Source organism: Nymphaea colorata, chromosome 10 (assembly GCF_008831285.2).
Source record: "Nymphaea colorata isolate Beijing-Zhang1983 chromosome 10, ASM883128v2, whole genome shotgun sequence".
NCBI classification, from domain to species: domain Eukaryota; kingdom Viridiplantae; phylum Streptophyta; class Magnoliopsida; order Nymphaeales; family Nymphaeaceae; genus Nymphaea; species Nymphaea colorata.
Window position 1 is genome coordinate 19,889,771 of NC_045147.1, and position 24,590 is coordinate 19,914,360.

A 24,590-nucleotide genomic window follows, 5' to 3' on the forward strand; every position below is an offset into this window, starting at 1 on the left:
TGTGAGTTTTTGTTGATGTAACAAAAGATCCACTACAAATTTATAGTTCATTAAGGAAAAAATAAGGTAAATTCAAAGTTATTTGTTAAATTTGAGGTTTTGTGTGGACGACATCCTCATAATATGTTGTCTTGTGAAAATCGGGTTTTACAGAAACGAAGTTTTTTTAACCAGTTTTTGAAAATGGCAAAGACTAAAATGATGTTTTTTTTTTTTTTTTGTGAAAAACCAATAACCATCCACAGTTACGCTATTTTGAAATATAGTTTTGTTTTTTCCACAAACCAGTTTCAACTGCCACTTAAATATATTTTAAAAATATTATTAAGGACATCAAGCAACTTATTATGGTTTACCGTTAAGTTTTCACAGGGATGATTCCAAATCTTAAAAGTCTTATGATAAATAAAAAAATAATCCACCGGCCCTTGAGTGGGGGGAATGTCAGATCCCACGAATATACAAATAGAACAAGGAAATCCACTCGCCATTCGGATGCACCGCTCCCAGGAAGAGCACTTTTGTACGGTTTGTGAAATGGTGGTGCGGTTTTTTTCCTTTTCTTTAATGCACATAAAGACGACTCTTCACTGCAACAATAACATGGATGGTGGATCGTTCAAATTCTTTAATGATATAAGGCGACAAATTTCTTCCCCCCGTAATGGGAGAGTTCTTTACGAAGCATTTTCCTGTAATCGACTATCAAAAGAAGTTCCGCCTGCTTAACTGAGATGTGAGATGTCATGTTCCAGACTCTACCTAAATAACTCGATTCAAAATGCGTTTTTGACAAAAATAAGCGCAGGACTATGATCTTCGTGTTTGAAAATCTATATAATCACGCTTTGTCTTTATGTTTAAAACCTACTTTTAAGACTTTAGAGATCAAAACTTTGAGCCGGCTTCACACGTAAATGTCGTTCATTCTTTCACAGAGAACAAGACTTTTTTGTTCCGTTCAATTTACATTCATAAAAGAATATGCGGGCCTTAGAAATGTACTGGATCTAAGTGACCAATTATAGTCCCGTTTTGTTTTAATGAGGAGACTTTTCCGAGTGACATGCGGACTCGGAGTCCACAGCTCTTTGTCATGACTCATGAGGCGTGGCCTACCCGTCTGTCTTATCTTTGCCGGAGGGCTCTTTCATTTTCTTTTGGTCTCCAAATCGATCGGAGCGGCGGCCGGAGACATGAGCTGCCCTGGGGAGACCTCTCCAAGGGAGCAGTGCAGGGACAGCCATGGCGTCTTCGACCTGAAGTTGGCAGCCATCACGGTCATCTTCATCACCAGTGTCATCGGCATCTCCTCCCCTGTTCTCCTCGCCCGCCGCTTCAATGGCAAGCCCACCTACTCCAAGATCCTCCTCCTCATCAAGTGCTTCGCCGCAGGCGTGATCCTTTCCACTTCTCTGGTCCACGTGCTCCCCGACGCTTTCGACGCGCTTGCTGACTGCAGCGTCTCGACCCATCATCCATGGAAGGATTTCCCCTTTGCAGGTTTGGTCACCGTGATTGGTGCCCTCATCACCTTGCTGGTGGATATCATGGCCACTGCGCATTCTCACAGGCCAAGCAATCAGTATATACCGCTCAAGGAGGAGACGCGGTCGCCGCCGCAGAAGCTTCCCGAGTTGGAATTGGGCGGTTCTGTTGGTCCCTGCTGCCATGAACAGCAGCAGCATCAGCAGCATCAGCAGGCCGATGAGTTCACCCAGCTGAAACAGAGGTTGGTATCTCAGGTGTTGGAAATTGGTATAATTTTTCATTCTGTTATTATTGGTGTGACCATGGGGATGTCCCAAAACCGGTGCACGATCAAGCCTCTGGTGGCCGCTTTGGCTTTTCATCAAATTTTTGAAGGAATGGGTCTCGGCGGCTGCATCGCGCAGGTAATAAGATCAATAAACAAATAACACATAGTATGACTAGTGATCAATGGCAAGAACTTTATTTGCTTTGATTCGATGGCAGGCTGGCTTTGGAGTTGGGACAACTACTTACATGTCTATGTTGTTCTCTGTCACGACTCCAATGGGAATAGTGGTGGGGATGATCATATTCTGGTTGACAGGATACGATGATAGTAGCCCCAAAGCTTTGATTATGGAAGGGCTCTTGGGGTCCTTTTCATCCGGGATTCTCATCTATATGGCGTTGGTTGATCTGGTAGCTGTTGATTTCTTTCATAACAAGAGCATGTCATCTACTCCTTGGATGAGCAAGGCAGCTTACGTTGCTTTGGTGCTTGGCTCTGCCACTATGTCTCTCTTGGCTCTGTGGGCATGAACAAGAAAGTAGCATAGATCGGTATTCTACCATTGTCGACCCTTGATAGGGCATATTCTTTCTCCTCTAAGTGTTCCTTTTTCTGTATTCCTACTCTTGCTCTAGTGGCTCCCTTTTGATGAATTCGTATGTTCGGAGAGTCGGTTGGAAGTATTGAAGAGCAAAGGCGAGTATAGAGATTGTTCCACAAGCTAAAGAATCCACAAACTGAGTTCTTTCCAACGCCGAAGGTTCTCACTTTACCTGCATTAAATCGTTTGTAAGATAAGTAGTAGTAGTCATGGATATGTTATTGGACAATGTCGGTAGTACCAGAGAAATGATGTTTTCTCCTTTTTTCTGTGTTTTGTGATCTGTTTGTTGCTATTGGTAACGCATTTTCATGTATCTAAAGTTTGTTGATGATAGAACGGTGAAGGAGAAGAGTAAATACTCGCCTTCCCCTCTGGACATCTCTACCTTACCGGAGAGTGAATCTCCTAATTAGTTTTCTGGACCTTAATCGGACACCAAGCAGGAAATATTTCTATTTAATGGAATGAACATCAATTTAGTGGTGGATGGCTTCTGTTAAGCTGAGGAAATTCACAATTTCCTACCATGCCATGATCAGTCATATATCTGATGATTTTCTTCATTAGCAATCAAACAAAGCAGCCAGTTTTATAGCCGTGTTCTTTCCTGTGGCATGGTCTAATCACATCTACTTGACAACAAAATGAGCAGAGATTTTAGTTTCATTGTTCTGTCCTCGAAAAATGGCTATGATTTTCTAATGCTCATTTTTTAGGGGTTGAATTTTCGATGTTTTATTTATGAAAAGAGGAGCCTGCTTGATTAGTCTTCACATACAGATATTTTGTTTTGCTTTGTTGCTTTGGATATCTATGGTTAAGTTCTTCCACCTTTCCCTGTATTAGTATTTGGTGGCCATCTTAATCATAAGAGCGTAAGATCGCAGCAGGACATGAATATGATCAGTAGCTAATTTCAATAGGTGGTTAGGATCTCTTTAAGACTAAGATGAGGCAGAATCTTGCCAGATTATGCTGACATCACGTATCATAACATTGAACTCGACCTTCTTGAACTTTAAGGACTTAAACCTATCCCTATGATCAGATGAGCAGAGCAACTCGTTGGCATGATCACAAGCATGCTTGCGTTAATTGTTAGTGGCAAATAATTGAAGATCGGCGCAACTACATTTGATTTATTCTTGTTCTATGGATCCTGGGGTCTGTGACACATTGCTGCACAGTTTCTTTGTTCAATTATCAGAACGGAGCTTCATCACATGTGACGCAGGAACTTCGCTAAAAGGAATTAAAGCTTTTATACGTTTTGCAACCTGAGTGCTTCGTCTTTGCATTTTCTTTCTGTCATTTCCATGTAAGTTTACTGGCGAGGTTCCTTCTTTTTGTGGTTTCCGAACCTAGGCCATTTATAACTGCCCATTGTTTCTTTATTTAGTGCCCTTTTGCGTGATCAATGTGGTTATGGATGTTCCACGTTGTAATCTGCCTATATTGGCATGCTGCATTTGCATCATGCCCACCTCGAGAACGAAATTTGAATCTGAAGCATGGCGCAACTTAATAAGAAATAATTGAGGAACATGCAGGAAAATTTTAGGAACTCAAATTTTGACATGATGAACTAAAAGGTGGTCCTGTCCGTTATCAAAACCGTTTGTATGTAACTTGCACATCTTTTTCGCCTGTATTTATGTAACTTTTAGGTTTATTTTATCCGTATTTGTTGCATTACTGCTAGAGCAAAACTATGAAAAGGTTATCAATTAACGCTGTGCGCAACTAACGTTGAAACAACAATATGCTCATAAGATTTTAGATTGAAAATTATCTCATTAAACAACCCCAAGGAAAAATTTTAATTGGACGAGTTTGTAGAAAACCAGGTATCCTTAAAACAGAAGCTGAGTGCTGATGATCTATTTAACCTGGACACGAGTCAACATTCCAACCTATCTCATGAGTTGCTTCTCTGAAGCTTCCTTGGGAAAATGTCCCCATCGAACTTCCTGGTCCAAAACCTCCGTGTCTGGTGAGGGAACAGAAAGACAGATCTGGGCCCCAGCTGAACAATGCTTTCTACTAGATTTTCGTGGCTTGACTGGCTCTACGGTGGCCACATACACTCGCCGCCAGAGGCCCAAAAGAGAGTAAAAAGGGGAAGATCGAATTGGTGGTGTTCAGAACCCAAGTTTGGCATACGCTTGAATATATGCAGCATCAGTGAAAATCAAGTATGGAGATGATTCAATAATTTTCTAGAAATCGTAGACAACGCAAAAGCATATGTTTTCTTTAATTCGACAAGTGTTAACAGCATGAGCTTTCAGCACAATCGGAGGGTGAAAGCCTTTCAATAAAGCAAGGGAACAACAACTCAACAACCAAAACACCTGGATAGCCAGACGATGAATATTTCACTTGTTCAGCGTATCGGCTAAGTGATCTGCCGCACATGGGACCAACAGCCCTGACGAGGTGGCTCAAGGCGAAGCCCACCGCGCAACACGACCATAAAAGACCAATAAGCTGCGATGTGTCAAAGAATTACCCCTAATTGGAGAAGCGCAATGCTTCCAACAAGTCATCGAAATTGAAGATCAGCCAATCAGCTCTACCGGCGACGTTCTGACGCAGTTGAGCTCCTCCATAACAGATGAACAGGTCAGCTGAGCCTTCTCTTCGGGCCTGAACAAATGGATATGAAAAAAAGGAAAAAATTGAAACAGGTTAATGGCAGCCAAAGCTTTAACAATGGTGCTGATGGAACCGCCAACGTGTACCTCCAAGTCCGTTGCCCCATCTCCGACCATGACCACCACTTTATATCCCTGTATCTGTATCCAAAATTCATAAACATGGTAAAACAACTAGACTGTCTCAATTTTATAGCCTTTAACAAAGAAAGAAAGATGGAGTACCTTCTTTATCATCTCCACAGCAACAGCTTTTCCTCCAGTTTTAGATGTTGGCTCTTCTGGGTCAAACCCGGCAAACTCACCGGCGCTTCCAAATAATAGTTGATTAGCATATATGTTCTCCGGTGGAATGCCAAGAAATGCTGCGACGGGCTACAAGAAATTTTTTTCCAGCCACTAGATTAGAGTCGATTTTCATGTTTTTTGCAATGCATGTATTGAATATATAAGGATTTAGAATTAAAATTTTGAAGCTTTTTCCCTTTTATATGTTATTTATATGTTATGTGATCTAAAGGACGGTTTTATGTCTCCGAGGAGGTTGGTGCAATAGGTGGGGTGGGAGCTGGTAAGTGGTTAGTTTTCATTTCAAATTCTTAAAACATCAACCTCCTAAGCTAAAAAAGAGAAGTGACGATGTGCAAGTTGAAGCATGGCGCTTTCACCCAAAGCAAACCTATGTCTTAAAGGATGAGGGGTTTCGATCCTCTTGATGAGTGACAGATCCTCTTGATGAGTGACAAGATGAAATATTCCTCCTTCACATTCAACAAGGGAGGATTTCATAATTCTACACACGAATGTCCCCCGCAAGAAGTCGAGAACCCATGGAGTTAGCGAACGTTTCCCTTTTCAAGGTATGTGCACTAGCACTTCGCGATGCATCCTCCGAGGTTAATATTCTTTTAAAACATTCATATGAAGAAAATTGGCACTCTAATGGTTGAGTTAAAAGAAGTTTCTCCTTGATAATACGCGCAGAAGAGCCACCGGCCACGAGCAAGTGGAGCACCACGAAATACGACAGTGACTGATGACTTGCAAAAAGTGTTCATATCCACGTGAAACAGTAAATATAGTAAATACAAGTTTCCCAATGTATGATAATTGAAGCGAAAAAAGGTCAACCCTTTGAGTCACAAGATGAGCATACTTTGATCATTTGACGGAACCCTCCGGAAACTAAATAGACGTCGACTTTCATATCCTTTAGCTTTTTCACCACCTCAGGTATGCCGGGGGAGAGCCTGGAAAATAAACGCAGAGCTGTATTTAGCATGTAGATACTTCACTACTATAAGAAGAACTGTATGCAGTATAAGGGAAGTTTAACAAGTCGAATACTACACATAATAATCCATAAGAACATTAGATTAAAAAAGATCACCAACTGTGACACTCATTGAACAAATTGAATCGTCTAGATCAGCTTAAAGAAATTGTGACAGCGAGGGATTGAGACAGTGAGGCATTGCTCACCTTGGTGGCCTCTTGCTGAGGAAATCATTCAACTGTGCCAGGGAAGGTTTGAAGATGTTAAGCCTTGCAGACAAAGCCTCCTGGAGCGAAACAGATCCACCCATTGCCCTGCATTTGTGACAGAAGCAAAGAGAAGGGGAGAGGAAGGTTAAATAATGTGAACTTTATAAAACTTCTAACTATACAATAAGATCAAACCACCTCTTCGTCAACTCGGCAACGGCTTCTCCCGCCCCACAGAAGTTCGCCAACTCATCGATTCCTTCGTCGATGCAAACGGTGCTGTCGACGTCGAAGCACACAGCATCCGCGCTCCGCACAATTTTTAACACCTCTGCAAAACCAGGGCAACAGAAATTCCCGAATCTGCAGTCAAAGCGCTAATGCGGGGAAGACGATGACGACAAAAGTGGAACGAAAACGAGTTATACAATAAAAAGAAGGATACCTTGATAAGGGAGAGTATTGTCGGAGATGTAAGGAACGCAGAGCCGACGGGAATCGTGGGCGATCGCCTCTGTTACGACATGAGGACGACTTATGGGGCTACCAACGCCAAGCTCGGTTGTGAAGGACAAAGAGATGGAGGATTCCGGCGGAAGTAAAGGGTCGGAGGAACTCCGCCGATGGAGGGGGAGAGACGGGGAGGTGGAGGAAAAAGATGGGGAGAGGAAGAGAGGAGAGAGTCGCGATGGGAGACGAGAGCATTGCACCCGTAATTCAGCCATGACAGATCGAGAACAGACACAGAAAGAACGCGTGCATAGGGGAAGGCGCTCCTCCAATTTATAGTGGAAAGGCGGTTGAGGGAGGGAGGGAGGGAGGGGCTGGGCTTGGCTTGGCTTGAAAGGAAGCCTTCCAGAGGAACCTGTGGCTCGGCCCCATGAAAGCATGTTGATTTTCTAATTTTAAGAATTAGCTCTAAAGGCCAAAAGGAGCTCCGACTCTATGTAACTAAACTTGAAAACTGAAAAAGCATTCTTTTTTGGCATAAACTGATAGATGTTTGAACAGGGAAAATCATAGTTGTAAGCACACTACAGTTTTTAATAAGAGCTGAGAACCGGGGAAACGCTTTTCAGCCGTGGCCAAATCGTGTAAAATTTGGTACACAGAAACATAATACACAGTATATGTACGCTTCATGATCGAGTTTCTCTTCTACCAAATGCTCCCATTATGTCATTGATTACGTCGAACGGATCCAGGAGGTGGCTTCCCAACCATGTCCATCAGTAAGCTATCGACCCGAAATAACCGGGGGCTCCCCACAGATCGCCGAAAGGCCCACTACCACTTAATTACAAATTTTCATCACCGTGACACTGTTGTCACTTGAGAAAACCAGCGTCTGCTCTTGTATCTTGAGGAAGGATATTCTCTCCAGAATCCACAAGCAACAAAAGGAGCTTTGTTAATTGTCACGTAGAGCGTCATTAGTCTATTTCACGTCGCGCTTTTCAATTTTATACTAATGGGCCTATTCCACCACTGTATATTGGTTCCACCATCAACAAATAAACTATTGCTATTCCTCCAGAAAGAGGCCTGTTTTGTGCAGTCCACAGAGTAGTGGGGACTTGGCAGAAGATGGTATGGCATGAACCATTCGGATGCTTGGTATCTTAATGTGTTAAATTAAGCATCACAAACGCGCACTTTTTGTAGTATGATAAGCTGGTGGGCCGGCCTTACTAACCGGTTCACTCATGAGGAAGATACGCTACTTTTGAAGTTTAAAAATGTTTTGGCGTTTCAAAGAATAGGACAGATTGCGAACTAACCTGAGTCGATCAACCTGGAGTTTGGAAACCTTAAAACTTCGAGCTAGAGTTGCGTTTGTTTTAAAGTAAAACTTATTGTTTTACTGAAGTGCAATTTGTTTCAAAGCGACCTTAACCCAAAAATGAGGCCACGGTAGCAAATTGCTGATCCTTGATGACAACTGTGGGCAGAAGCTATTGTGGCGCTTCCTAATAACGCAATAATGACGACAAACAAAAAGATTGGCAGATGTATCGACGAAAGAAATCAGCATAAAGCAGTTCCGCTAAACGGCGGCCGGGGGTGGGCCCCCGACCTTCCAGAAAATTTCGATAAGTAAAACATAACGCACACTGAAATAAATGCATTAAAATCAGAAGACTAGGAGATAGGAGATCCCAAAAACAGATTTAACGAAGAAACAGGACCCAGACAAAACAAAAGACCGCCTCAAAGCCACCTGAGGAAGAGTTTATGCATCTAATGTCGACCATGCAGAAGTAAATGTGCCCAACAACCTCAACGTAGGACTAGAAGTAAGCCACCTCAACAATATAACCTGGGATCAGAGGTAAATCCACTAAAAAATTACTAATAAAAAATCACACCCAATATGTAGCAGAAAAGGAGTGGGCTTGACACCAAAAAAGAACAGAGCTTGCCCAAATTCTCCATCTCAGCCTACAATAACGGCTGCTCAAGAGTGGTCGTTCGTAGGAAATTGCTAGGCCGCCTCATCAACAATAGCTACACCACCCATGTTTTGTTCTAGGGTCGTAGGTATAACCGGCATTACCACCGAACGCAAACAATATTTTAAGGCAAACCCACGGAAAAGAGACTTTTTTTTTTTTTCAAGTTCCTCTTGTTCCCTTCTTGAATTCTCACATTAAAACCATAAGCATGTGCCCAAGGCATTTAAATTGCTTCGTATCCAGCATCATGTTCGCTTGACCTGGATCAGGCCCGCAAAGTGACTCGGAAGGCTAAGACTAGTACTACCCACCCACCTCCAGACTGCAACCTTAATCGGAGAGCTCTCCGTGCAAGTTTCTGAATATGTTTAAGACGTCATCAACACGGCCCAGATGACAAAATTAGCAGGTCAATTATTTTTTCAGTCTTTCCCTAGAAGTGCAAAGCTAATGGGCCTGTGACCTACACAACATTCCATGGCTTTCATAGAAAATAGAATTATGAAAAAAATCACGGTGGCATAGAGAAGTGGGTCTTATTTGTCAGAATATAATTTCACATTTATTTGACCATTTCAGAAACACATACCATCCATGAGCCAAATCCCCATTCAGAAAAACATAGAAATTTGGCAGTACCACATAACACTAGGTTACAACAACCAACCTTTCTGCCTAATCAATGATTAGTTATAGGCTTACAATAAATTTCAGGACCCCAAACAAGGTGAAGGGAGCAGACCTGCAACAAGCTTGTGGTATGAATTTTTCCCGAAGGAAAAGTTGATCAACTAGGTCATTTTCTATTACATTAGAAGTCAAGGACCTGAACCCTGGGTTGATATTACACCAGAGCTGCTAACATCCTGAGACAGAAGAGCCGTTTCCTGTTCACACTAAAAAGATGATCAAGGAAAAACAAATGACTAAGTGTGGATACAAAAGGATGTTTTGGAAAAGCACCAGCAAACAATTTTAATGCACATCAAGCTCACCTGCGACTGCATGAGTTGATGAGGCTGTTGATCTTGAACCCATGCATAGGGCTGTGGTTGTGACATCCGATAATAGGGTTCCTTCAAGTCCATTTTCCCACTTGACATTTGGATTACCCCTCCTTGTTCAGCACCAGCACCCCACATTTTTGCTTCACGAACAATGCACAACAGATAAGGATACGGAAATTTTTAGCAATGAGAAAACAGAAACATCATAAGAGGCATACTTGTCATGGTAAGGTGCATCGTGTAGCTCTGTGCATTGTGAGCAACCAAATGAAGCTGCCCTGTAATCTCTTGCCCAGCCATGACATAGAGAGGCTGGGAAAGCACACATCGCAATTGATACCAATGGGTTGTTGGAGCACCAGGAGCCGTGGTCAGCCACCGCTGCACCGAACTAGTAGACAGAAAAAGAAAAACACACACAAAAACATATAACATAAGATTGAGCGTTACTAGATAATTTACAATTGACTAACAAGTGGCCCAAACTTGACGAGTAAAATTATGCAAGCATGAGAATATACATGAGAGTTCAGAAAAGACTGCAATGCAAATACTATTAGAATGGATAATGATTGTAATAAGCAGTTGACAAGAAAACGAGGACAGAATCACAAAACAGAATCATGAAGGCTTCCCCACAAATTCAAAAAGAATCAACGACCTTAGTTTTAGATATAACAGCACCACCACATGTGATGATTCTGATCTGAATGTTTTTGAAATATAGTTTTCCTAAAAAATTAACATTATTGAAATTTTGGCAGATAAAAGATTTCGAATTATACATCAGAAACCACATGCAAGCTTGCATGCTGGAAAACATCATTTCAAGCTCATCACCTGCTAAACAAAAGCATTCCAAACGACAATCTAATCAACAAGGGACTTGTACTTGAGCCAAAACAGGTCACAAGAAAAAAGAAAACAAATATAGAAGCCATAAGCAAACTTAAAATAGTTCATCGGAAAAATTGCAAAAGAATTGTTAAAGACAACTTAAAACTGAAAGGTTGAAACTTACCTTCCATCAAATAGCACATCAAACCAGCATGCGAGACCATGGACTCTAGTGCCAACAGAAGCTACAAAATGAAGTGGGATGTCAATTTCGTAGAGATCCTCCTCCTAAACAAAGGCAGAAATGTCACAAAGTTAAGATAGAACAATTTCTAAGCACCCTTACAAAACTAAGAATTCCAAATCACTTAAACTACGTCTAGAAAAAGATATGCTCTCTATCCATCCATCTATCTATTTATCTTTCTCTAACACACTCATATACACCAGGTAGCATTGTGTGCAAATGATATCCAAGGTTCACGTACATGTAGCTTTTTTTTTTTCCTTCGAGAGTTCTTGAGTTGCTACATTGGCTTGAGGGAGGCCCAAAGCAAGGCTTTTCATTTCTTATGCAGCTTATAACGTTCATTTTTTGTAATTCTAAACTAGGGATTCATCCAACTTAATGTGTTACGCATATTTACCGCTCAATGTGTGTCTTCTCATCTACCATTAGCAATCTCTAGGACATACAGAAAGACAGCTGCTCAAAATTGGATTAAGAAAGGCTGACCCCTTAGTTAAATTTTCTTTTATCATTGCATAGATTTTCTTCTCGACATAAAGAAGCAACCAGATGAGCCAGTTGAAATAAAGCATTTCGAGGAAGAAGCGTCCAGACAGATGTAAAGAAGGAGCAGGATGATCAGCATGCAGCACAACTGGAAAAAAAACACTCACGTACAAAAGAGGCAGTTACATGCAGACAAATTTGACCATACAAATTGCATACCTTCATCCTAGAGAAATCCAGAGTATGAAATACAGCTGGAGCAACCAATAATCTTGGATCAAATGCGTCAACCACAGGCTGAGAAACAAGAAACGGAATGGTCCCCATGTCAATATGAATTATTGGAAAGCTGAAATGCAGCAGTAACGATAGCACCAAAACTTAGCATGAATGAAGGTCAGGAAAATAAAGGAACAGCAGGTTAACAGACAGAGAAAGAATAACTGTATTATGCATATGCAAAGTTTAATAACTGCAATATGCATATGCAAAGTTTAAAATTTCTTGCATCATTGACATCCAGATTGCCATGGGTATGTCAAGAAGCAGAAACAACAAAACAACTCAGGACACAGGTCCTGAACTGCCATATAGACACAGATCAGCTAAGCAAATCAAGGATCAGATTCAGATCAGATACAGAACAAGCACAGTTGCAAACTCTCCATCAAATGTCCAGTCCATTTGGAACCTTACACAAGCAGAAAATATGTGAGTGTGTGTGTGTGTGCAAGTGTGCACTGGTTCACACTAACGCACATGATTGTTGTACCTACTTTGTATTTTAAAGTTACTTTTCATTATCATTCTGAGAAAGCTGGTAACACAGAGACTAGCCTTAGGCAGTATCTCCATGGAAATTGCATGTCTGCAAAAAAACGGATAATGTTTAATCATCTACTGTTCTTAAATGACAAAATCAACAGTTTACTACATGGAACATTATGGTAGTTACATATGGTGTGTCTGATGCTGTCTCACCCACCTCTCTGTTGCCTATGTTCTCATTTCAAGTAGCAGCATATGGAAAATCATGCAAATGGTGGCAGAAACACTGCTGATGAATTTAATTATTGAAGAATGCAATTTTTCAGACATCATCATCAAAAGAAAAAATTGCATCAGCTAATTCAAACAGCATAAAAGTTTGAACTTGCTTCACTGTTTTACATTGTCAAATGAATACAAAAACTTATCCACGTGTTAGAAAAGAATAATTAAAGCAAGCAATAGTAGCAACCTGAGCAAAATATCCCTTGAATGCAGAACCATACAAGGGAGTAAGGTCAACACCGTAGTAATTATTCTGCTGCCAAAAAAGAGCCTGACAAAAAGAAAACATAGCATGAACATTAATAAAGACCAAGGAGAAAAGTATGCGACTTGCATATAAATCATTTAGCCTCATAAAAACACTGCCCTTGAAGAAAAGAAACTGTATAACATTAGTGTTTCCTAACCAAAGAATATGACCATATGAGAAAGCAGCAACAACAATAGATCCAAACTAATCCACGTGCATCTGGACATTTCAACAGTTACAATTTACAAATATTTAACCTTCTCCTGGAATGTGGAAGCTTGATAACAACAACACTCAGTAAACAGAAAGAATAACACGATAAAAAGAATTTTCAGCAATAGAACTTAGAAATAGACCTTATCAACTGATTAATAATGTCCCACCACATGTACAACATTACTACACCTAGTTTTGTTTCTTTTGCCACAGGCAGACGCCTGATGACAGGATTACTGGACACTGAAGTTCTGGGGCATGGGTCCATGAACAAACTTCGAGCTGGTTTGCAGTTTACTGATAAATTTCAGTGGAAGCAGACTTACGACTTGCCTGTGCCTACCCCATCTAAAAGTTTTGGTTGAATAGGCAGGCGTTCCTTCTTCAGGCCACCAAGGATTCAGCTGATCTAATCTGTCCTCTAAAACATATCAGGTTGGTCATTACGCGGGCTTGTCAAACCATCAAAATCAGCGTCTTTAACACAAGAAATCAGTGTAAATAAAATTAAAAGATGTAAATAGAATTATTCAAATAGAAGAAGGAACAAGAAATTATGACGGCAAAGAGGATGATATGCACAGCGAATAAGAAGCAGTTGAGATGATTTGAACAGTCTCTATAGCAATTTACACAATGTTTGCTGCTTTTTTCCTTTTTTTCCCAATAAGGACCAAAATGATGTTAAAAGCTACAATTAGACGACCAAAAGACATCATTTTTTATCTACACTACACATAATTTGGCATTCATACTGACTGAGTATTTCTCGAGCGTATCACCAGTTCAAAACAATTGCTTTCTCCCATTCTGCATGTATGCATGTGTGTTTGTTCTGTCTTAAACTAATCCAGTAAAAGATTACTACCATCCCAATTGCAAAGACTTGAGCATAAAAGTGAAAAAAAATATATATACTTAACATAATGAAGGGAATTGTAATTAAATATGTCGGTCACACCATATCATAACAGAAATGTAGAATTTACATGATATATAAGCAAGGAACCAAAGAAAAATAGTGTGGATCCTACACTATAAAAATGCATGAATCCAAGAACAACGCCACTACACACTTCAAAAGGTAAGTATGTAATATGTGAAAGAATGTTGTTTTATTGGATTCATGTTTGACCTGGATCGCATATATGCGAGCAACCCAATGCATCAGTTAAAACAAATGAAAACCACAAAACTTTCATATGAACAACCTTCAATTTTACAAGCTACAGTAGCACCTTCTGCTAAAGATAAAGACTTCAACAGAAAGCCCTCTGAAGTATCGCATACACACTACTGCAAGAGAATCAGTTTATATATCAAGCTCAGACACTTAAGCCACTGCTTCAAGCATACCTTATTTGCAATTTCAACATAAAGATATTCATCGCTAAATGGTGCCATGTGTATCCTACAAGATGAAGCAACATAATGCATCACGTGATGACCACATGCAGGTGAAGTTAAGCTGAATTTATTCAACGCTTTTAACAATTCCAACAATTAAATGAAACATACAAAACCATGTTGTTCAGCACAGACTCATCCATGTCAGAGCGCAAAGAAAATTTAGAACTATCATCAATATAGATGAAAAATGTAATAGATATCAAACATTTTCTTGAGAGGGAGATAGATGCAACTTGCAAGAGACAAAAAGCCAAATCCGTCCATCCATGTTATAAAATTGAAGAATGGAAACCAACTTTCACGAGAGAATGCATCACTGGACCAGTTTGAACCTCTTCCCCATACTCTTCGGAAGCCGTACTGCAAAGACCTATCGGTCACATTTTTCCTGCTTCTTATTTTCTTTTCAAAATAAAGTAGTGCAGTCTAGATGTTCAAGAAGTGTCATATTGAGTTTGGACTTGTTTCAAATCCAAAAATAACTGTCACATAGACATGGCTAAGAGACAGCCGCATCCATGTCAACATTTCAGGATGCCAGTTCAGACCCACGACATACCTCAGACACTCAGACACGGGGCAACGTCATTCTCTTGTTGCCAGCACAGCCTATATAATTTTACTATTAAATTTTTGGACTTCGTCAATTTTGATGAACTCCAATCATTTTCAAAGCTTTTAAAAGTTTTTTTAATATTTTCAATTTGATAGATGGTGTTGTAATTTTTTTCTCTTAAATCCCTTTTCCTGTCATTGCTTTCATGTACGGTATACTTTTTATTGATATATAGCCAAGATCCACAGAGCACCTCTTCCATGTGGCATATTATCATTATTAACTTAAGAAATTCTCCTATGTTGCCTCCCAAAGCTATTATTCCCCTAATAAAAAGAAAGTAAAGAAAGCAATGGCTCAATATACATTTACCAGATAAAACACCAAAATTGTTGCATCAGCAATAATTTCTGCCATATGCAATAAATATACGAGAATTACCAAATTGCACACCCAACTCTATCAGCTACAGATTATGAAAAAGGGTTAAAGAATTATGACCACTTATAAAGCTGAAAGTTTAACATGAACAAAAGTAAATTATAAGTAGGTGGCATTCCATGTCCAGTCAATGCTTACTTTACAGTAGGCATCAGAAAGGAAAAAATAAAGATCCAAACTATTTATCCTGCATTATCCATATCTCTCCTCCACCAGCAAGCTCCAAATAGTAATTGCTGTCCGAAAAATAAAAATGACTAACATAAATCTTGAAAACAGAAGAAAGAAACTATGATTGTGCTCCTCGACAGAATCGCTGCAGTTTCCACACTTGCATAATGTAAGACAGAAAATCATGAACAGCATAATATACAAAAACTCGTCAATAGACAAAATGAAGCAACATAAAAAGACAAAACTGATTAGTGAGCAAAAGACCAGGTCAAGTCCACTGAGCTTTACCAGTGGCTCAGCCAAGTCAACCAAGTCATTTATATGCTGATATATATATATATATATATATATATATATATATATATATATATATATATATATATATATATTGGGTAGCTTCAATGTTCTTATACATATATACAAACACATATGCAGTTTAAGTATTATTGCAGAAGGAAGCATTTATATGCTGATTTTTAAATATGCACTGACATTTTTATTAAAATAGATGAAAAACTACGGCTCAAATAAGTCAACAAAGTTAACCATCTAAGATCAGTCAAGTGGACTATTGTTCAAACTTCATAGAATACCAAGTCCCCAGTTTTCAAACCATAATATGAATTGTTTTCAATTAATTGCAACTATTTTGAAGACATTTTCTATATATAACAAACACTCACCTGCCAAGTGTTGGAAACATTTTGCCGTCTGATGTAAGAAAACGATCTCTCGCTATCACATATGACTCCAACATCCTTTCATTGACTAACAAGGTGCCTGTTTTACATTCTTTCAGTTATCCAAACAAATCTGAAGTCCAAAAAAGTAATTAACCCATAATAAAAAAACACCACTCTACTAAAATAATAGCACCTAACAAACTCAAAAACAAGGAACAAAATATGATGTCCTACATGCTGGAATTAAAGAAGCATTGATTCATCAATGCCATAAGACGGTTCAGGATTGGGTTTTACTTCTACATTGCCAGAAGAAATAAGCATTACGCAATAGTTTAGCAATGTTCATAATTTTATTCACATCAGAAGTACGTCTACTGCATTCTCTTCCTTACATATCTTCTGAAGTTCAATGTCAACAGTTTCCAGAGGTTTATCCTAAAACCAACAAATTCCTTAGGCTACGTGACACCGAGATATAAAATTGCAAGATAAATATATGTTACATTTATATCTCACAATTTAAATCTATAAAATGTGGGCTGCATTTTCTGTCCACTGATTACATGGGAAACTGCACCTGGATTGAGAGAGTTAGTTGCCTCCCTAAGTTCATAAACCCTGTGGCTAGTACCTCCCACTCCAGGAAGCTATACATGCTAGTCTTGGCCAAAGGTTGACACGTGTAGAGTTTGAACAAGGCTGTCCACATAACAATCAAATCCCAACTCAGCTGTGAAAATCCCCTTAGGGTTTTGACCTACCACACTTATTTTTGCATGTATTTTGTCTATTTTATGTAGCACAAACCAAAACAATGCTGCATCAATTTCAGAAAAGTTGAAACTGCAACCACTTTCAGAAGATCCATCAAAATCAGGCTAAGTGAAGCATACCCATGGGTTCAGAGATTAGGATATCAGCTTTCTCAGGCAACTCCACCTCTTCAACTTTTCCCTTGACAACCTGTGGTTAAAATAACCGAAAGCTTAAGCAGCCAGTTACTCATTGAACAAATCAGCATAGAATAAAACACTTAAAGTACCGTTATTCGCTGCTCCAGCAGTGGGTTGCCTGAAATCAGTTGGCGTGCATAGTCTACCATATCAGATGCCTCAATGGCGTAAACATGCTTTGCTCCAGCCTAAAGCAAATGGCAATTAGTTTATATCATAATCACATAAAACTTTCTTCAGTTTTAAACGGCGAGATTTTTCTCGGGTATAACATGGCAAGCTTTAAAAAAAGAGGAGGGGGGAGAATATGGTAAACTTTTATTTTAAAAAACTAAAAAAGAGTGGAAAATAAAACAACTGAGAAACTAACAAAAAAACATCAAAAAATAAGTAGACTTACAACAAATAAAAAGTAGAAAATAAAAACAAACAGTCTGGCATGAAAAACGTGGGAAAAAATGAAAAGAAAAAAAGGGAAAAACACATTTTTTCATTTTGGCATTTAAAAAAAAAGGCATTTTTAAAGTTTTAAACGGCTGATTAATTTATCATGTTTTTTAAAAGAAAAGGCATTATTTTAAGTTTTAAACGGCTGATTAATTTATCGTGTTTTTTCCATGTTTTTTTTGAAATGTGTTTTTTGTGAATATGGTCTATGTTATATTACATGCACATACACGTACACACGCACACACATATACATATTCCACACAAACAGAAAAGTATCTACATTTGGACAACAAAGCAAGCGACATGCCTGAGCTGCAAACAAGGAAAGGATACCACTGCCAGCACCAACATCAACCACTATACGATCCTGAAAATCTACACGGTTCTCAATCACTGCAGCATAATATGTACCTAAAACGGGGGGGAGAAGGTAAGGAAAATAAAAAACAGCCATAAACGCAAGAGATAGAGACATGACAGACATAAAAAGAACTATCAGTATTTTATAAAATATAGTGGCATAAAATGGAAAATTGACATCTGCTATGCAAGAAGTTGTAAAGCAATGTGCATTAAATTGTAACAACCTGTCCTCACATAATCTTGCAACATGTTTTGCTGGTGCAGCAGCTGTCCATAGTAATGAAAGTACATTTTAGCAGATGCTGACTCGATTTTTTCATCAAACTTGCTTCTATTAGTAGATACAAATCCCTTCTCCAGCTGTGATACTGAACCAGGAAGCATGTAAGCACGACCGATGTGGCTCATTCAAGGTCAAATTAAAAAGCAAAAATTAAAATTCAATTTTATCTTGCACAAAAAAATAAAACTGAAATGCCTCAAGAACCACAAAACGCAAATCATTTTACAGGAATATATTTTTATTCAGTCATACTAGGCAAAAATATATGAAATCTTTTATATGATATGACAAAAGACCATACCATGGCATGACTAGCAGTCTACCACATTCCAAAATTTCAAATGTCCATATTTCATGCACTTCTAAAAGTGCATCCTTGATAGACTAAAACAATTCAAAATTCCAACAGATTAGCTTACCAGCCCCTGATTCACCACCTGCACATTTCCACTGTTCAAATGCTTGGTGGAAGGATTGGCTTTCTTCTTCTGTTCTAAATGTCATAGTAACTGCCCTAGAATAAGATCTCTGCAAATTTTAGAGAATATTAGAATAATAATCAAACTTAAAAGATAATTCTGATACAAGATCAAATGAAAACCAAAAAACCAAGTCATTCTAAAACCACCTACAAAGTGACAACACAGAACAATGAAATACAAGAGGAGAAACATCCTTATTGCATTAAGCACTAGAATACTCAGGCAGTTTCAGCCAAAGTATCAATGACTGTTACTGAGTCTTCACATGCATGAACAGTTATGCAATGCGCTCAGAGCATTTTAGCAGAGAAAATGGTAGCAAAAATGGTCGTTTACAAAAATTACTCTGTGACACACCCCTCAGAAATTGCAAAAAATGAACATTCACCACAAATAGTTTGTGATATGCTAGCAACGTCTTTTTTCTTGAAAGCCGTGGGAGCAGCTATAACACAGTCTACATGAACAGGGACAAAGAAGAATCAAGCAAATTTCATAATGCCATATGCAGGCAACAGAAACAAAGTAGGGAAGTAGACCGAATCACCGAATCACCGAATCAAAGTCACAACCCAGATTTGAACAATTGCTGCAACAATCATTAAATAGAGTTGTGCTGGTAAACATAGGCTACAGTACCATAATAGGCATGATGGTAAGGAGTCCAACATATAAGCTTGGTGCAAAATAAATATATCCCGGACATCCACATGCACATAAAAGCACATAGTTCTGGATACCAAAACAGCAAACACCACTGAGAACAACAATGCACCACATAAAAAAGCAGATGCATGATTCTTCTTTCTACAACATATATGAAAACCCCCAAAGAAGGGATCAGTTCTATGAGGCATTCATCAACAATGGAAGGCAAGTCTGATCATATATCACTGTATCTAATAAATGTGGCAGATGTCTTCTTCACAAATAGAATGGCAGAGAAGTGCACAAAAGCCATGAAATAGAAACAAAAATAAAGGGAACTTGTGGATTGCACATTATGGACAGTCACTTAACAATGACATATATAGATGCACACACATATGTAGATGGCATTTGATAGCCTCGAGTCTTAAATCTGAGAAGCATTAAAAGGTGAATTTTGGGAGATCCTCAGTTTAAACTTTAAACAAGTTAAGGATCTCAATAACATGGATTTTAAATCCATGTTATATGTTAAAAACCATGAATTTAAAGTTGGATTGGCGGGGGGAGGGAGGTTCCGACCATAGTCACAAATAACGTTTCGGAGTTTTAAATGGTAAGGTTTTTCTCGAGTATAATACAGTGAGCTCGAAATAAATGGGAAAAATATGGTAAATTTTTAAAAATTAAAAAAAAAAAAGCTAAAAATGGGAGGAACATAAATTAAGTGAGAAACTAATAACGCAAACACCAAAAGATAAGTAGATTTGCAACAAATAAAAAATAGAAAATGAAAAAAAAAACTGTTTGGCATTAAAAAAAGGGAAAAAATGAAAAAAGTGAAAAAAAAAAAAGTGAAAACGAGTTTTTTAGTTTTTAACGTTTTTTTTTTCAAAAAAACACTTTTTTTTAGTTTTAAAAGGCAATTTAATTTATCATGTTTTTTTCGCGTTTTTTTTTTTAAGAAAAACATGTTTTCTGTGACTATGGTTCCGACCTTAAATCCATGGATCTAAGATCCTAGGGATTTCCAATCACCGAGGATCTCAAATCTACGGTGAAACAAACAAAACTGAACTGATTCTTCAGTTTAAGTCTTACACTGCTCTCTGGAGATCAAACTTCTCACTTTTCTAACGGATCCACTTAAGGTAGCTGACAATTTCGTAGAACTCTGATATCCTGTCCCATTGCGTCTTGTGGTCACATTCTTGCAGATATGGGAAGTTGGGAACATACTGCCCATCCTTATGGCATGGTAAAAGGATTCTGGATCATCTTTCAGACACCACAAAATTAAAAAGCCATATTGTCTTCTCAATTTTGACACAATAGCCTTGTAAAAGAGCAAATGTCTTCACAACATAGCTAAAGGTTCCACTTGCAAGCAGGTACTTGGAGCAAGTATTTTGGTTCAACATTTGTATAAACTGCTGCTAAAGTGGTAGCTACTTGGGAAATGAAGCCATAAGATAGAAGAAGAAAGAATAAGGTAGCTACAACTTCATTCTTGTGCCTAAAACCACCTTGTTTTGGCAAGATGACCTTACAGATAATCATTCTTGATCTGACCATGCTTGACATTTTTCCTCTACAACTCAAATTGCATTCTTACAAATTCTGACTTGCAGACCAGGTTACATGAAGACAGATGCAAGAACAGAGGGAAATGCTACAGATATTCTGGAAACTCTATTTATGGAAATGAGGCCACACAGACACACAGGCAAACATGCACATCTGGTCCAGTACTCCTGTTAAACTTCAGTATAACAGACAACATGAATAGTCTTTCACTGCAAATTTTTCTTCTTTACGACCATGCCGTTTACCATGGTATTTGATGACTATAACAATATCTAGATAGCACATAATTTGATAAATCATGGAATGCTTTTTTTTTTGCGGTGAATTGAACACTACAAACGAGAAAAATGAAATAAAAGATTTAGTAATGCAAAATACATACCTTCAACTTATTTGAGTGAAAATTGTCAATGCATATTGATTCTGTAGGACTTAGGGCGAGAATCTGAAAGAGGAGACAGAGAAAAAGGTTCAAGTTAAATTATTTCCTATATTCACAGCACTATAAGTAACATTCCAGTTTCATACTAACGGTATTTACCTGAACCTGCAAAAGCAACTCCTTCCAATAGTATATATATATATATATATATATATATATATATATATATATATATATATATATATATATATATATATATATATATATATATATATATATATATATATATATATATATATATATATATATATATATACATCATACAATGGATTGGAGATCACTGGAGAAAGCACTCATAATTTCCATAGCATTATTAAAAAAAGAGGGAGAAAGAGAAAGACAGCCTCATAAAGAACGCAATCCTACCAGTATTATCATGAAGCTATGCATCAACTTCATAGAAGGACTCTCAGTTCATTGACGCAGTCCCATAATTCTATTTAGGCATTGCACATAAATATTTTGCCTTCACATTTAATTTTCAGTGTTCTAGATATAGGAAAATCAATCTAGACAGGCTTGAAGCAACAAGCAGCAATAACATAGATTTAAGTGATAACAAAGACTGCACCAGTGGCTTGGTGTGAATAAATAAAGGTAAGAAAAGACACCGGCAGCTTTATTATTACCTTCCAGGCTCTCAGTGACTTGGTGCCAGAGATAACCTACTAGACATGAAGCAACCATGCAATCTGGTAAGAGAATATGACAAAAATGGGATATGCCCGGCCAGTGGAAAAAAACTTAAAGCTTCTGATATTATCTTTAGGATACAACACCAACTAATTTATAATTTATCATCAAGGCAATTATGTACTTTGTTCTTCAACGGGAACATTAGTTAAGGTGCAGTTAGTTGTTCTCTATGTCAAAATCAGGTTTTGAACGAAATCGACCTACATGCTGATTGGTCTAAGGTCTTGCACCCATTTTCTTATTTCTTTTCTGAAACATGTGGGTGAAATCACGTTTTAATTAGACATACCATTTGTCAAATAACTTGGTTACGGACATATTACATTCTCAAGGTGACATACGTCTGGCATGTACATGCACTATTCTACGTTTCAAAGAAAAGTGAGCATATTCTTTCCATTAGGAACCTGAGCATATTCTTTCCATTAGGAACTAATACCAAATAGACAGCTAGTGCTGAAACTCTGAGCCATGCCCTCGCACGTCATATTTTCTTAAAAAATGCTGCAGTCACAGACTAGATTACATGCCCAGGTTTTATATCCATTTATAGCAAATATAAGAGCAGTCAGAAAATTGACAATTAATGGGTTTACTCTTCTTCAATGAGGGAATATTCGCATGGAATGATAGCCTTATCAAGTCCATACGTGTGGGGGTGCACATAACTGCAGCAACCTAGTTATAGCATCCATATTTAGGTAGGTGACAGTATTGGACGCACTCCATTTTCTGCTATAGATAGATAGTTCCACCACTTTTACAAGTTACGGAGCACAATGCGCATGGTCAGCCCTCTGAAGCAGAGTCTTAGCCCATAGATACACCGTATATGTCAAATTCATCCCTTAGACCATAGAAACACCGTATATGACAAATTCATCCCGCCATTCATGCGTGCAATAAAAGAAATAACCACTTAAAGCTCCCAATCGAGCTCGATGCCCTATTAGCTTCTAAGATTAGCGAAAAGGATTGTTATCCTCCCAAGTCATACAGGCGAACTAATCAAGATTCTCATTTTTGTGTTTGCTCCATCCGAAATAAATGCCAAAAAAATAATATTTAAAAGCAAAGAAAAAGGCATTGTCGACTTTCTACCAACAACTAATAGCACCAAACGAAAACCCAAATCGAAAATAAACAAGATACTAAAAAAGCCATGGGGGCCATTTCAGTGTTCAACATCAACGAAATCAAGCACCCGACTTGCCTTGGAAGAAAGCAAGCACGATATCCCTCTCCACCCAATCGAATGATCACAGAAATGAAAAAAAAAAAAAAAGAAAGTCCGCGCTCACCTGAGAACTCCCAAGGTCAAACTCCACGACCACGTCATCATTCCCCTGATGGAACCGTAGCCGGATGGCGTCTCCATCCGCACTAAAACGGGCAACCACCTCGGACTTCCCAGACGGCGACGAAGAAGACGAAGACGAAGCCGAAGCAGTTGATGGTGAAAAAGACGGCGGCGAAGACGACGAAGAAGAAGACGGTGGAGGAGGCGGGCAAGAAGCGGAAGATGAAGGAGAATGCACGGAGATTAATATATTGGGAAACTCGAACCTCCTCTCGGCGTCGACGACGGAGGCCATCCTTCTCTCTCTCCCAAGGCTAGGGTTTTTCGCTCTCCGTATCACTCTCTCGCGCGCCCGCAGGGGGAGGGGAAAGGCAAACGGCGCCCTTTTCTCAACCCTCTGAAGTCTGAGTGTGTATATATATATATATATATATACACACTCTCGCTCTCCGCCACTCCCTCTCGGCTCTCCCTCCCCACTCTTCCCCTTCTGAACTCTAGTTTTACTTTTGCGGCTGCAAGTGGATCAGATTCTATTTTGCTTGGATCCTGGCTGGCCTCTACCCGACCCACCCGGGATGCAACGGCTTTATCCGAATTCGAACAGCTTGGATGTTCATGTAGTTAGGGATGACAACGATTTGGATAAGAATTCAATATTCGATTGGAATCCAAACCGAAAATTATCAGATTGAAAGACTATTTAAATCAGATAATTAACCGAATTCGAATTGGGTATTGGATTATCCTTAAGTAGTGTTCAAAGCAAAAGCTACATAACATTTATATGTGTTTTCCTCCTACCAAAAGCAACAGCACGATCCAAGCAAAATAGAATCTTATACAAACTTTCCTAAATCATATGGGATCCAGTTAATAATGGAACTCCACATATCCAACCCGAAGAATAGGACTATAAAACGAGTCGGGTCCTTGATCCGAAATACGCATGTTATTGAATTGGGCGGTCATGCGAGCATTAATGGATCGAATATGTGCCGCTACCGTTTTCTAACTTCATCTAGATTTGTTCTGGACAAAAAGAGGCTACCTGTC

General features: G+C 38.8%; 3 protein-coding genes across 5 annotated transcripts; 1 reads left to right on the forward strand and 2 right to left on the reverse strand.

The window, feature by feature from the left end:
• The first annotated feature begins 1,069 nt into the window (after positions 1–1,069).
• Positions 1,070–2,632, forward strand: LOC116261745 (zinc transporter 6, chloroplastic). Its single transcript, XM_031640590.2, has 2 exons — positions 1,070–1,895; positions 1,978–2,632. Exons 1-2 carry the CDS (start codon positions 1,104–1,106, stop codon positions 2,290–2,292), a joined length of 1,107 nt encoding a protein of 368 aa, XP_031496450.1. The 5' UTR covers positions 1,070–1,103; the 3' UTR covers positions 2,293–2,632.
• Positions 2,633–4,597: 1,965 nt separating this feature from the next.
• LOC116263094 (phosphoserine phosphatase, chloroplastic-like) lies at positions 4,598–7,302 on the reverse strand. Its single transcript, XM_031642685.2, has 7 exons — positions 6,954–7,302; positions 6,707–6,839; positions 6,506–6,613; positions 6,180–6,273; positions 5,249–5,398; positions 5,111–5,164; positions 4,598–5,015 (listed from the first exon to the last, which is right to left on the reverse strand). The coding sequence occupies exons 1-7, from the start codon at positions 7,231–7,233 to the stop codon at positions 4,881–4,883; spliced, it is 954 nt and encodes a 317-aa protein (XP_031498545.1). The 5' UTR covers positions 7,234–7,302; the 3' UTR covers positions 4,598–4,880.
• A 2,198-nt stretch (positions 7,303–9,500) lies between these two features.
• Positions 9,501–24,004, reverse strand: LOC116262493 (probable histone-arginine methyltransferase CARM1). Of its 3 annotated transcripts, none has more exons than XM_031641928.2 (15): positions 23,536–24,004; positions 21,479–21,541; positions 18,799–18,907; positions 18,321–18,464; positions 18,041–18,144; positions 17,373–17,471; positions 17,224–17,293; positions 16,328–16,424; positions 14,420–14,474; positions 12,785–12,868; positions 11,764–11,841; positions 10,993–11,096; positions 10,190–10,362; positions 9,960–10,111; positions 9,501–9,851 (listed from the first exon to the last, which is right to left on the reverse strand). In XM_031641928.2, the coding sequence occupies exons 1-15, from the start codon at positions 23,827–23,829 to the stop codon at positions 9,783–9,785; spliced, it is 1,695 nt and encodes a 564-aa protein (XP_031497788.1). In that variant the 5' UTR covers positions 23,830–24,004; the 3' UTR covers positions 9,501–9,782. The 3 variants fall into 3 exon arrangements, with proteins under 3 accessions (XP_031497788.1, XP_031497787.1, XP_031497789.1); XM_031641927.2 differs by having other exon boundaries at positions 9,501–9,860; positions 23,536–24,003; XM_031641929.2 differs by lacking the exon at positions 18,321–18,464 and having other exon boundaries at positions 9,501–9,860.
• Between the last annotated feature and the right edge of the window lie 586 nt (positions 24,005–24,590).

Bases quoted from the DNA above. Each gene is read 5' to 3' on its own strand.
- LOC116261745 (XM_031640590.2), top strand. From the start codon at position 1,104: ATGAGGCGTGGCCTACCCGTCTGTCTTATCTTTGCCGGAGGGCTCTTT. The intron at 1,896-1,977 runs GTAATAAGATCA...ATTCGATGGCAG, and splicing joins TCGGCGGCTGCATCGCGCAG to GCTGGCTTTGGAGTTGGGAC.
- LOC116263094 (XM_031642685.2), bottom strand. From the start codon at position 7,233: ATGGCTGAATTACGGGTGCAATGCTCTCGTCTCCCATCGCGACTCTCT. The intron at 6,614-6,706 runs GTGGTTTGATCT...TCACAAATGCAG, and splicing joins GTTGCCGAGTTGACGAAGAG to GGCAATGGGTGGATCTGTTT. The intron at 5,165-5,248 runs GTACTCCATCTT...TTTTGGATACAG, and splicing joins CTGTGGAGATGATAAAGAAG to ATACAGGGATATAAAGTGGT.
- LOC116262493 (XM_031641927.2), bottom strand. From the start codon at position 23,829: ATGGCCTCCGTCGTCGACGCCGAGAGGAGGTTCGAGTTTCCCAATATA. The intron at 18,465-18,798 runs GTAAGCTAATCT...TTCCTGGTTCAG, and splicing joins AGGTGGTGAATCAGGGGCTG to TATCACAGCTGGAGAAGGGA. The intron at 9,861-9,959 runs GTGAGCTTGATG...TCATCTTTTTAG, and splicing joins ATCAACTCATGCAGTCGCAG to TGTGAACAGGAAACGGCTCT.